We start from the raw sequence: 14,620 nt of genomic DNA on the forward strand, positions 1-14,620 counted from the left end.
CTATGAGAAACTGATTATCTGAGCCACAGTCAGCTCCAGGTCTTGTTTTTGATGACTGTATACAGCTTCTCCATCTTTGCCTACAAAGAATGTAATCAATTTGATTTGGGTATTGACCATTTGGTGATGGCCATGTGTAAAGTAGTCTTATGTGTTGTTGAAAAAGGGAGCTTGCTATGACCAATGCATTCTCTTGGCAGAGTTCAGGTAGCCTTTGCTGTACTTCATTTTGTACTCCAAGGCCAAACTTACCTGTTACTCCAGGTATCTCTTGACTTCCTGCCTTTGAATTCCAATCCCCAATGATGAATAGAACATATTTCTTTAGAGTTAGTTCTAAGAGGTCTTCTAGGTCTTCATAGAACTGATCAACTTCAACTTCTTTGGCGCTGGTGGTAGGGCCATAGACTTGGATTACTGTGATGTTGAATGACTTGCCTTGGAAGTGAACCAAGAGCATTCTGTCGTTTTTGAGGTTGCACCCAAGTATAGCATTTTGGACTGTTTTGTTGATTATGAGAGCTATTCCACTTCTTCTATGGGATTCTTGCCCACAGTAGTAGATATAATGGTCATCTGAATTAAATTTGCCCATTCCTGTCCATTTTAGTTCACAGATTCCTAAGATGTCAATGTTTATTCTTAACCATCTCCTGCTTGAACATGTTCAATTTACCTTGATTCATGGACCTAACAATCCAGATTCCTATGCAGTACTTTGCAGCATCAGATTTTATTTCTATCACCAGACATATCCACAGCTGAGCGTTGATTCTGCTTTGGCCCAGCAGCTTCATTCTTTCTGGGGCTATTAGTAGTTTTCCTCCACTCTTCCCCAGTAGCATATTGGAAACCTTCTGACCTCAGTTGATGAGGTTCTCATGGCAAGGATACTGAGGTTGTTTCCATTCCCTCCTACAGTGGATCTAGTTTTGTCAGAACTTTTCACTATGACCCGTCCGTCTTGGGTGGCCCTACATGGCATGGCTCATAGCTTGTTTGAGTTACACAAGCCTCTTCATCACAACAAGGCAGTTATCTGTGAAGGGGTTTCCAGATGACTCAGTGGTGAGGAATCTGCCCATCAATGCAGGAGACAGGGGTCCTATCCCTGGATCAAGAAGATCCCCTGGAGGAAGAAATGGCAACGGACTTCAATATTCTTGTCTGAAAAATCCCGTGGACAGAGGAGCCTGGAGGGCTACAGCCCATGGGGTCGCAAAGAGTTGGGCACAGGTTAGGAGCACGCCGAGCACACTATTATCATAGTTATCATCATCAAATATAGCTGTGGGTCACAAATATAACGCCAGTCCTGATAACGGTGTAACAAGAAGTTTTGCAGACTCAAACACAGTTGATTGGAATACACTCAATTGGATTAGTGTGTCTTAGTATACTTTACTCAGGCTCCTTTTCCCAAAGAAAGGCAGTGCCAAAGGATGCTCAAACTACTGCACAATTACACTCAAACAATTGCACTCATCTCACACACTAGTAAAGTCATAATTCTCCAAGCCAGGCTACAGCAATACATCAACTGTGAACTTCCAGAAATTCAGGCTGGTTTTAGAAAAGGCAGAGGAACCAGAGATCAAGTTGCCAACATCCACTAGATCATCGAAAAAGCAAGAGAGTTCCAGAAAAACATCTATTTCTGCTTTATTGACTACACCAAAGCCTTTAACTGTGTGGATCACAATAAACTGTGGAAAATTCTTGAAGATATGGGAATACCAAGCCACCTGACTTGCCTCTTGAGAAACCTGTATGCAGGTCAGGAAGCAACAGTTAGAACTGGACATGGAACAATAGACTGGTTCCAAATAGGAAAAGGAGTATGTCAAGGTTATATATTGTCACCCTTCTTATTAACTTATATGCAGAGTACATCATGAGAAATGCTAGGCTGGATGAAGCACAAGCTGGAATCAAGATTGCCAGGAGAAATATCAATAATATCAGATATGCAGATGACACCACCCTTATGGCAGAAAGTGAAGAAGAACTAAAGAGACTCTTGATGAAAGTGAAAGAGAAGAGTGAAAAAGCAGGCTTAAAACTCAACATTCAGAAAACTAAGATCATGGCATCCGGTCCCATCACTTCATGGCGAATAGATGGGGAAATCGCGGAAACAGTGGCTTACTTTATTTTTGGGGGTTCCAAAATCACTGCAGATGGTGATTGCAGCAATGAAATTAAAAGATGCTTACTCCTTGGAAGGAAAGTTATGACCAACCTAGACAGCATATTAAAAAGCAGAGACATTACTTTGCCAACAAAGGTCCGTCTAGTCAAGGCTATGGTTTTTCCAGTGGTCATGTATGGATGTGAGAGTTGGAGTATAAAGAAACCTGAGCGCCGAAGAATTAATGCTTTTGAACTGTGGTGTTGGAGAAGACTCTTGAGAGTCCCTTGGACTGCAAGGAGATCCAACCAGTCCATCCTAAAGGAGATCAGTCCTGAGTGTTCATTGGAAGGACTGATGCTGAAGCTGAAATGCCAGTACTTTGGCCACCTGATGCAAAGAGCTAACTCATTTGAAAAGACCTTGGTGCTGGGAAAGATTGAAGGCAGAAGGAGAAGGGGACAACAGAGGATGAGATGGTTGGATGGCATCACTGACTCAATGGAGATGAGTTTGAGTAAATTCCAGGAGTTGGTGATGGACAGGGAGGCCTGGCGTGCTGTGGTTCATGGGGTCGCAAAGAGCTCGACTTGACTGAATGACTGAATTGAACTGAACAGGCTCCTTTTAAACTAGCTTCAAACAAAAAAATAAAAGTATTATATTTTATGGAAGATAGATTTTAACCACAGTTATTTAAATAAGATCATGGTTTATATGTTTAAGACTTAAGGAAAGTCTAAAATGATCTAATAGAAAATTATCAAATACCATTCAACTGCTTTAGTTTCTTTCCTCAGAATCTTCACCAAAAAATTGCCTGCATAAAACTGTTTCTGTGATGGCAGAAAAGAACGAATTTGCTTTAGTGGCCTTTAGTGTTTCAGCATATAATGATTTGAAATGGCAATGTATTGCATTTACCCAGTAGGGAATTTTGAATGGTATGTGTTTTTCATGTATGCTAATGATAAGCTCAGAGTACAGGTTCTACAGTGATCCTGAGGTACCACCTGGTCACCAAGATGCCAGTAGCAGCATCTGACACTTGAAGTATTGAATGAATTAATGCTCGGCTTCAGTGTAAACCTAGCATGTTCACAAACAGCTACTGTAAGATGTATCAGGACAGTTATGCTTATTCTTTTTAATAACAAATGAGCAAGATGTTTCCAGCAGGTTGTATGTATGCTGTTCAGTTCAGTTCAGTTGCTCAGTCGTGTCTGACTCTTTGCGACCCCATGTACTGAAGCATGTGAGGCTTCCCTGTCCATCACCAAGTCCTGGAGCTTGCCCAAACTCATGTCCATCAAGTTGGTGATGCCATCCAGCCATCTCATCCTCTGTCATCCCCTTCTCCTGCCTTCAATCTTTCCCAACATCAGGGCCTTTTCCAATGAGTCAGTTCTTCCCATCAGGTGGCCAAAGTATTGGAGCTTTAGCTTCAGCATCAGTCCTTCCAATGAATATTCAGGACTCACTTCCTTTCGGATTGACTGGTTTGATCTCCTTGGAGTCCAAGGGACTCTCAAGAGTCTTCTCCAACACCACAGATCAAAAGCATCAATTCTTCAGCACTACTTTCTTTATGGTCCAACTCTCACATTCATACATGACTGTTGGAAAAGCCATAGCTTTAACTAGATGGACCATTGTTGGCAAAGTAATGTCTCTGCTTTTTAATATGCTGTCTAGGTTGATCATAGCTTTTCTTCCAAAGAGCAAGTGTCTTTTAATTTCATGGCTGCAGTCACCATCTGCAGTGATTTTGGAACCCCCCAAAATTAAGTCTGTCACTGTTTCCATTGTTTCCCCATCTATTTGCCATGAAGCGATGGGACTGGATGCCATGATCTTAGTTTTCTGAATGTTGAGTTTTAAGCCAACTTTTTCACTCTTCTCTTTCACTTTCATCAAGAGGCTCTTCAGTTCCTATTTGCTTTCTGCCCCAAGGGTGGTGTCATCTGCATATCTGATATTATTGATATTTCTCCCGGCAATGTTGATTCCAGCTTGTGCTTCATCCAGCCCAGCATTTCACATGATGTACTCTGCATATAAGTTAAATAAGCAGGGTGACAATATACAGCCTTTACGTACTCCTTTCAGATAGCTCAGATGCATGCTGTAAGATAAGCATTATAGAAACTGTACAGTTTGTACCTTATGTTAATGACTAATTATGATTTTCATATAAAAGTACATGAGTTGTTGGTGTACATAGAAATCTGACCCACTTAAAAGACTGTGCACGCAAATTAGAATTAATGGGAAAATTTGTCAGGGACTAAAATACCTTGAAAATTAGAAAGATTGTTCTTCAACAAATCAGAAAGAACCCATGGAATGTTTGGCACAAAAACACTGTGCCTCACCAGATTATTCTTTCAGCAGTCCTGTCTGAGGGGTTGGTCTTTGTGGAATCCTGTTTTTTTCAGATGTCATTAAAAGACATTTCTTGCCAAAGCCCTTTCTGACTGAGGTGGAGTTTATATAAGAGCTATAGCTCAGACAGCCTTTGTGATGAAGGCAGTTTGGCACTAGTTCCAGCTCAGTGCCTTTGGGCCCAGGTGACCTTGATCAGAGTGGGCTCCCCTGTGGGGTTCTCAGCATCTTCACCTATAAATGTGAAGGTTGAACTGACAGTCTGTTGTGGGATGTTGTCCATGCCATTCATTCATTCATTCAACAAGAGTTTGTTGAGCACCTACTAAGTTAGGCACCATTTTATCCCTGAGGGTTCAATGAGAAGCAAACCCAGAAACAGGTTCCTGCCTGCTGGTGCCTAGATCCTAGTTGGGGGAAGAGATCACCCTTAATCAAATAGCCCACAAATAAATATGTCAACCCAGCCTTGGGAAACGCCATGAAGAGCTGGTGGAGTCCTGGGACTGAAGAAGCTCCTAATCGGGAGATTTATTTCACTCAGAAGGGAGACCCAAAAGGACTTCCTCGGGGAGCGAGAGGGGCTGGAGGACGTGGGCTGTGGTGGAGATGGACAGGAGGCACTGATTTCTAAGCCCAGCACTTTGGCCACCTTATCTCACGGCATCTCGATTTCCTCATCTCTAAAAATGGAACTGACATCAGGAGCTTTTCATGCTGTTGTAGATTTCAGGACAACTTGTTTGAAAATACCCAGCACCAGGCAAATTACATTGCATTGCATTTCTAAGAATAGCTTTGGAAGCAGAGATGTACTGTTTTGTACATGGATTTTGAGATGTGGGGAAAGAGTGAAAACAGCTTTGAGGATTCTTTTGTTAAAACGTCTGAGTTTGCTTTCGGCCCTGGAAGGTCCCTGGCTTTCCTTAATCATAGAGCCATGTTTGCATCACTTGACTCTGAAATCCTAGGAATGACCTTGCTGCAAGATTCAGTGACAAAGGCCTGAGCTTTAGGGGCTGGCAAAAGGTTAGATATCCCTTGCCATTTATACACGAAGGTAGGAGGCTGACCACGTGAGCAACAACACTGGTGTGAGGAGGCAGCCCCTGCCCCATTGTCCTCAGGTTTTCTCTCGTCTGTATGCTTAATATTCCATTTGGAAACAGTGGACACTTTCTGCAGCTACTTGTGGGTGCTTATGCAATTCCTTCTTGAGATAAAGTGAGGCTAACACTCTCATAACTCTTCAAGGCCTGAGGATTACTCCTTTAATCTTACAAAAGCAAACAGGAGGACAGAAATAACCCATCAATTGTTTCAAATGAAAACGGCCAACAATAATAAATAATTGCCACAATAACTTGAGGTTAAGGTCTTCATTTGTTGGAGGCCATTCAAGAATTTGAAGCTTTTCTCCAAGTTAATTTTTCACATCTTGTTTGTTTCCTCAGAGCTGTTGCTTCCAAAAGCAAGGCCATTAGATCTCTTGTTACACATGTTATTCTTGTTGACATGCCAGGCATGCAGGAAAGTGAGGTCCTCTCTTCATAGATGGGTAATGATGATTCCTCCCCTGCAAAAATCCATATTTCAAAGTATTATAGCCTACTGAGATTTTGGAGAGTTCTCTTCTCTTTCATGCTGTATTAATGGTTGCAAACAGCAATGAACATGTTAATTTAAGTGGAAAAGGAATTTGTTGGAAGGATATGGTTCAGAGCCTAGGCAGGAAGGGGAGGCAAGGCTTAGCCCAGGATGCCAACTCTGGGCTCTCTACTCTTCTGCAACTGCCTTAGATGATCTCAGAGAGCCCTGGTGTCTTTGGGCAGCCCTCAGAATTCATGGCCGCAGTTGGCAGCATCCACCACCCACACTGAGGCCACTTGACTACCCTTAGATTACATGACTGCACTTGGTTAAGTGCCCACACTTGAATGACCAAAAGGAGAAAAAAGGCAGCGTCTGCCCCTTCTACTGCTTATCTTCCTCTCCTACCTATCTTGAGATTCCCTCCAAACAGGAAGGTTTCAGGATCCTGAGTGGCCAAAAATAGCAACTCTCCATCATTCAGGGTTTCTCAGGTGGTGCTGGTGGTAAAGAACCCACCTGCCAATGCAGGAGATGCAGGTTCCATTTCCTGGGCTCTAGAAGATCGTTTGGAGAAGGGAATGGCTCCCCATTCCAATATTCTTGCCTGGAAAATCCCATGGACAGAAGAGCCTGGTGGGCTACATCCATAAGGTCACAAAAACTCAGACACAACTGGAGCAACTTAGCATGCACACACTCACATCCATCACTCAAACCCTTGTAGGCTTGATTATATCTGCTACTAACTGATTGGCCAATCAAAGACTGTTCTCCAGTGTGATTTTTGTCTGAAGCTCACATCACCTAATAATTGTCAGTCTCATGTGCGTCTTCATCCTTGTCACCACCATCCCACCATCATCCTCATCTCGTTGATGGTCTGTTTACCCCACAACTCTCCTGGGCTGCCATTTCCCTCCATGTTCCTCTTCAAACATTCCTCCCTCCTCCTCTCACTTCCCAGTCTTGGACTCTGCTTTTATTTCACTTGCAAAGTAGAGGCATTCCCAGGGGAACTTTCATTTCTTCCTACCACACTTCTACGGATGCATCTGGGCCATGTGCCCCATTTTCTCACCTCATGTCAGCTGAGGCCAGCCCCTCTGCTTTTCACCAGTCCACCCAGCCACTGTGCGTTGTCATATCTTCATTACTTGCCCACTGTCTAGTAGATCCTTCCCAGTATCATGTAAATATGCCATGTTAATTCCTTTCTGAAAATAAAAAAGCAATTCCTTTGAGCCCATTTCCCCCACCAGCTGTCATCCTATTTCTCTGCTTTCCTTTGCTGAAAAACTCCTCCAAAGAATTGGCTATGCCCACTGTTTTCATTTCTTCTACCCCTACCTCTCTTAGACCAACTCCAGTCAAGCTTTCATCCCTGACACTGCACTTCAGAAGTTCTTATCAAGATCACCAGTGACCTCCACATGGCTAATTCCAATGGTCAGTTATAATTTTTCATGTTAGTTTGCCACATTTGACAAAACTGATTATTCCTTTCTTGAAGCATGTGGCTGCTTGGAGATTGCCTGTCTTGGTTTTTCTCCTATCTCCTTATTCACTCTTTTTCTGTCTCCTTTGTTGGCTTATCATCATCTTTAACTCCTAAGTGTGAGCCCTCCTTCTCTATTTACATGCATTCCCTAGTGGTCACTTCTAATCCACCCCAAATATGTATCTCTGGCCCTGACCCCCTGCTTCCACTCCAGACCCTTACATCCAACCGTCTCAGCATCTCTTTTTAAAAATCCAGTAGGCATTTGAATGTTCTCTGTTGACCTTCTGTACCTTTGATCTTTCGCATCTGGATAAGTGACACCTCTTTCCTTCCAGTTGTTGAATCTAAAGTTCTTGCAGCCATCCTTGACTCTTCTCTTTCCTGAACACCCTTCTTCCAATCCGTGAGCAAAATATATTGGCACAACTTTTGAAACATCTAGAATATAACCTCAGCTTCTACCCCCGTGGTCTGAGCTGCCATTTTCTTACACCTGAATTATTATGAGAACCTTCTCACCAGGCTCTCTTTTTCCCTCTGACTGAGTATACTCACCATGTACATCACAGCCAGTGTGAGCCTTTAAATATGGAAGTCAGACCATAGCATCCCCTGTTCAGAGCCCTGCAGGATCTCCTGTCTCAGAGCAAACTAAGGTCCTTGTGATGACTCCATCCCTTCACCACTGAGCCCATTCCCCTCCCCATTCTGCCCCTCACTCATTCCTCTCCAGCCACACTAGTCTGCTTGCCATCCTTGAACATACTAGGCATGACTTCTCCTTTGCTAGTTCCCAAATACTGTGCATCTTGCTATCTTTCTTCCTTCCGGTTTCTACTGAGCAGTCACCTCATCAGTGAAGCTTCCCTGACCAGCTTATTTAAAATTGCATCCTACTCCCCCTCCAACTATGGTGCCTTCTATCCTTCTTACCCATTGTGAGTTTTCTCCATTGCTCTTACCACAATCTGACCTGTATATTTGATTCTTTGTATATATGTCTTTTGTCTCCTTAAAGCTACAGGAAGGCAAGAACTCTCTTTTGTTCACTGATTTCTCTAGCACATAAAACAGTGACTGGCATGTCGTAGGTGCTCAGAAGTATTTAAGTGAATTATCCTATAACCAAAATCCATGATTAGGTTATTGTGACCCCATGGACTGTGGCCTACCAGGCTCCTCTGTCCATGGGATTCTCCAGGCAAGAATACTGGAGTGGGTTGCCATTTCCTTCTCCAGAGAATCTTCCTGACCCAGGGATTGAACCCAGGTCTCCCGCATTGTACGCAGATGCTTTATCGTCTGAGCCACCAGGGAAGTTGATTAGGTTATTAAATGTGTTATAATTTTCCAAGTTGGATATAGTAGAGTTCACATGAGCCACAGGATGGCCTAGTGAGTGAGTTAGGCTGCACACCACAGAACTCCCAGTGCTTCGATGTGGAAGCTGAGGCCCTTGGGGGCTGACTGGGTATCCCAGAACACATGGCTAATTAGTGGGTTCCTGGGACTTGTCCTGATCCAGAGGACTTTCTCCCACCTGCCTCCCCTGTTCTCAGCTACCTGCTACATTCCATGTTTCTAATATATTAGTGAAAGTTTTAGTGCACTCATTGCTGTTCATTTTTCCTTTTAGCGTTGATGAGAAAACTCCGTATCTAGCTCTGGGGGCTGTGAAGAATATCTCCCTAAATATCTCCATCTCTAACCTTGGGGATGATGCCTATGATGCCAACGTGTCATTCAACGTTTCTCGGGAGCTCTTCTTCATCAACATGTGGCAGAAGGTAAGAAGGCCCTGTGTCTAGTGCATTTGCTGACTTTCATCATAGCCTGAATATGCAGTGATCTTGCAAATACTGTTTCTTTGTGTGGAGGCTCATTTGGAATTATTAGAATGATTTCCTCCTGGACTTAGAAAGCATTGTTGGTAAAGCCAAAGAAGAAACTCAATTCCCACAGTGCATTGGAGCCGTATCTGTATTTGACACTACCTCCCATCCCTTCTATCTTGTGAAATCCTCTCCACACAGTTATATTCTGGCCCCTTCTCTGAGATGATACAGTCATCATCTCTGGCACACGCATGTTCTACAAAATTCATGCTTTAGGTCAGCAGTGGTTGTGAAAGACCAGATAAGAAATGAAAGCAAATCACTGCTTATCACATGCATTATCACCAATGATGCCTTTGATGTTTTCCATTCAAGGGTCATGAACACTGGCCTTGGCTTTGGCATATTGATTTATTCCTGAAATATTTTAGTGAATTGAGGAAATTAAATTATTTCCATGAATTGAGTGAGTTTTTAAGAGCAATTTAATTTATTTGAATGATGTTTAAATAGCGTGACTCAGAAAGGAAAAAGGACCTGGTTTTTTCTCCTGTTCCATAATCCCCTTCAGTGAACCACTTTGGGGAAGAAAGAATAACAGACCTCATCCACAGGCAAGCAGGAGGAAGATTGGACTCAGACGTCCTTCCATGGAGGTGGTCTCCCTGTGGTTAGACAGGTTATCTACCTGTGGGGCAGCTCTTCTGATGGGAACTTTTGCAGCTTTTCAAAATGTTCTCAGCAGTGAACTGCGGCGCCTTGATGTCTGTGTAGAAATGGAGCCAAAATCATTTTCTGAGGTAAACCTTGGCCCTACCCACAGGTGAGAGTAGGCCAACCTTCGGGCTGTGGGCAGCCTTTGTCCAGGCACAGATCCTGAAGGCGCAATAGTTTGACCAGGACATGCCAGCCCTGCCCAGCTTACAGGGCAGCTGAAGCATATAGACATCTAGAATGGCATTCCAAGAACTTCCCAAGAAGTCATCTCAGACTCTGTAATGCTACATAGCTTCTGGAGCTCCAGCATAGTGGAGGCCACAGTAGCATTGAATGCAAGAAAAGCATACTTTCCAGCCCCTCTAAACCCCCCAAATTGTCCCTGATTTAATCTCAGTCCAGAGGGAACCAAGTATCCATAGAGTTCTGTTACTTGGCTGTGGACAGAATCTCTTTTACAGAATGTCAGGTGCCATGATGCCATCTTCCTGTGGGGGGAAAGAGGATGGGTAGGGGGAGAGGGGTTCACTCAGGCACCAGACCTGTGGAACCCATCTTTGTGATAACTGGTGCCTGGGTCATCACTGTCCCACACTCAGGCCCATGGAAGAACTCTGTCTCTGCCTCAGAATTAGGAATAGCTGTGCTTTTCCAGAGCATTTTAGCTTGTTTGTATCTGTGGACAGAGGCATCCTTATAACCAACTAAGCTTCATTATCTCTGTTCTAGAAAGCTCAGAGCTGGCCTTACTGTTAGTATATAGAACTTCGTGGTATTATTTTGTAAACAAAGCAGCCTCCTGCATCTTACTTTACTTCCCTTCACCATGTTTTTCTTTTTGGCTTGGAGACTGTATAATATTCTATCATAGGATATAGTATGGATTGCCTGTGAATTCATGCTTTTGGATACTTAGATTAGTTCCAGTTTTATTACCTTTTGAATAATATTGTGATGACTATCTTTTAGAGAAAATAGTATGAGCAAATGATTATATCCTTAATCCTATAATTATTTGGGGAATGGGAAGTCATATTTATTGATCACCTACTATACAACATAGGTTTTTCATACATTTCCCCATTCCCTCCTTACTGCATGTAATCTGGGCATACCTGATTTATTGGAGGAATGTTCTCAGGAGAAAAGAAGTGAGGGAAGCGGAATGGGGCAGAAAGGTCTGAGGAAGGGTACAAAATCCCAAACCAGCCCTGGTCTGTCTGTGGGGTAAAAAGAGATGGAGGGTGCCCTAGAGCATAAATTAATCAGCATAACTGTCCCCCTTGAAGTGGAAGGGGAGCACCGTTTCCACCCCATCATCATTATTAACCACTGGGGAGACATCCTGGATAAGGGGACTCGGTCAGTCAAGGACGATGCACCTGAGGACACAGGTGTGTCATTGGCTACCGTAGCTGATCACGGGGCCAATGAGAGCACATTTTTCTCTCTTTGCCACTGAGTCCCAGTGACCTCTAAAACCTTTGGCACAGGGGACACCAGGTTTCTATTTGGCAGAAAGTTGGCATGGTATCGGGCTCTTTGGGCTCTGGTGAGCATTAGTCCAAGAAAGATGGCAAGGCACAGAGACATCATATCATATAGCAGCTGCAGAGGCAGGGCCAGCTAGAAAAGCATACGGGTGAGACGCCCTTCAGTGCAGTAGGAGGAGGAGTAAGAGAAAAAAGTCCCCTCCTGTGACGACAGCCACAACTGCAGAGTTAATCAATTGGGGAATATAAGTGGCATCATTCCGCCCAGAGCAAGTTTTTAACAATACGTAGGTGGATAATGAGTGAGACAGGAAGGGGCCCACCCACACTGATAGACCTACCAGAATCAGCATGGGCCCTGCAAAAAGGTCCTAACGTGTTAAATAAGAAAAGTGTAACTCCAGAAACAGAGGGAAAGCATACCTTTTAAAAGACTATTAATAGAAAGCAAAAGTAAATTTTACAGAACATCTGTTTTCTTAGTAAAATTCAAGAAAAAAAAAAAAGTGAACCCAGCAAATGATCAGATAGTAGAACAATGGACTGAGAGGAAAATGGAAAGGGCTGAGAGAGAAGCAAAAAAAAAAAGTTTGTGGGTGGAATTAGGAAGTATTATAATGAAACCAAGAGGACAATGACAGAATTAAAATATTTGTTATGATCAGAAAGGAGCAGAATTAGCAGTACGGGAAACTGATTCATTGTTGTGGAGGGCGTATTTGAGGAGATCTCTGAGAATTTAGAGAAAAAGAACAGAGCAGTGGAGAAGGATGGTAGTGAAGACTAGATATGGAAGGTGAAGGCCAGAGAACCAGCAAATGGAAATGGTTCCAGAATCACTGGAATAGAAGACCTGAGTAGACGGCAAGAAAGAATCCCCATTTTTGTGAATGGTGCTGCAGACATCAGGCAAAAGTGTTAAAAATGGTTTAATGTTTACATGCAGCTTCATCACATTTCAGTTTTCACAGTGTAAAAATGATGCTACCCCTACCTAACAGAAAACAAAGAAACTCATTCTTTCTCCAGCTTTTGTAACATTAATATCAATAATTAGATTGTGTTCCAGAGTGAAGGAAGAATTCTATACCCAGCCAGCTTGCCCTCCATGGTGAAAGCAAAACAAGGATAGCTTTGGATATATAAGAGTTTGTGAAGTCTACTAACTCTTCTAGTTTGGACTCCCCCCAGAGCGGACCTGGACGTGATGACTGTGGTACAGGTGGTTAGGGAATGAGGTGGGTGGGGGTGGGCACAGTGCGGGAGTGATGAGTTTTGATGAAAAGAGACGAGACGGGAAAGCGTGCACAGAAGGGCAGGTTGTGCTGTGGGCAGTGCATGCTCTGTCCTGCTGCAGCTCCTCTGAGAGACAGACTCTAGAACACCCCTCAGAGTCATTGGTGTGTGGGGTAGGGAAGCTGCTGGAGGGCTTATTTACCAATTCCTGTTTCTCATCCATGGAGGATCGTTCCAAAGGCATTAACTGTCTGTCCAGCCTTTGCAGCCGTCCCTGGCTCTGGGCCACATTTCCTTTCCTGGGGCCAGAAACAACTCAGGCAGAGAGATGGGGCAGCTTCGAGCCTGGAAGGGGACTGGCCTCAAGTGACCAGCCCTTGGGATTGTTCTGGGGAGCATGAGCAAGACACTGGCAGCATCTGAGCAAAAGCCATGAGAGCTTAAATAACCATGAAACTCTTCCTGAGAAACAGTTATTCACATATATAGCGTATTGTGGGATAAAAAGTGCATTAAAGCCAAATAAGTAAGCAAAAGCAACTTTTACAAATATTTAAAATAGTAAGCAAATGTAAAACAATAATTATTGCCTCAGTAAATAATAATTTTGAATATTAATATAAAATAAGTCTATAATCTCAGTTTTACCATAAAAAATTGAGAAGAAATTTAATCTCGTTACTCCTCCTGCTTCACATTCTTTAGGATGGATCTCAGGCTCCTCAGCTGTTCATGAGAGGCCCTTCCCAGCCTGGTCTTTCCTGCCTCCCCTCCTCCCAGCCTCATAGTCACCATCCCCCACATAAACCCTTGAATCTACTCATAATTTCTTGCTGAAGCTGCCTTTACTCAGGAATACCTCAAGCCCAGTTTGTTTAATGAACTGTCCCAACCTCACATCTCAGCTCAAGGGTCACCTGTGTAGGCCCCTCACCTGAACAGGTGATGTGGGTGGATAGATATGTGGGTGATGGCTAGCTATTACTTTTTTTTTTTTTCATTTATTTTTATTAGTTTGGAGGCTAATTACTTTACAATATTGTAGTGGTTTTTGTCATACATTGACATGAATCAGCCACGGATTTACATGTATTCCCCATCCCGATCCCCCCTCCCACCTCCCTCTCTACCCTATCCCTCTGGGTCTTCCCAGTGCACCAGGCCCGAGCACTTGTCTCATGCATCCAACCTGGGCTGGTGATCTGTTTCACCCTAGATAATATACATGTTTCGATGCTTTTCTCTCGAAACATCCCACCTTCGCCTTCTCCCACAGAGTCCAAAAGTCTGTTCTGTACATCTGTGTCTCTTTTTCTGTTTTGCATATAGGGTTATCATTACCATCTTTCTAAATTCCATATATATGTGTTAGTATGCTGTAATGTTCTTTATCTTTCTGGCTTACTTCACTCTGTATAGTGGGCTCCAATTTCATCCATAGCTATCCCTTTTTTCCAGAGTTACAGAGCAACTCAGGGCCCAGGCCCTGCCTCCAAGGTCTCCAGTCTTTTCTGTCAGCACACAATTAGTGATGTCTCAGTTTCTGAGACCGAACAAAAATTATGACCTGAGATGGATTTTTCTCTTTCATGCAAGGCTCCTTTTAGATTTGTTCGGATTCCTTCCTTTAAGGAGAGACTGCTTATAAAAATGTCGGCTGTACATGGATGCTGCTGCTGCTAAGTCGCTTCAGTCGTGTCCGACTCTGTGTGACCCCATAGAAGGGAGC

At 43.4% G+C, this 14,620-nt stretch overlaps 1 protein-coding gene across 1 annotated transcript in view; it reads left to right on the top strand.

The window, feature by feature from the left end:
* Window positions 1-14,620, top strand: part of ITGA9 (integrin subunit alpha 9) — a 347,247-nt gene that overhangs the window by 211,584 nt on the left and 121,043 nt on the right. Inside the window, exon 18 of the mRNA XM_043885509.1 lies at window positions 9,247-9,397. Within this exon, the coding sequence (XP_043741444.1) occupies window positions 9,247-9,397 (151 nt within the window). The remainder of the gene's footprint in view (window positions 1-9,246; window positions 9,398-14,620) is intronic.

The sequence above is a fragment of the Cervus elaphus genome, chromosome 24, assembly GCF_910594005.1.
Source record: "Cervus elaphus chromosome 24, mCerEla1.1, whole genome shotgun sequence".
Lineage (NCBI taxonomy): Eukaryota > Metazoa > Chordata > Mammalia > Artiodactyla > Cervidae > Cervus > Cervus elaphus.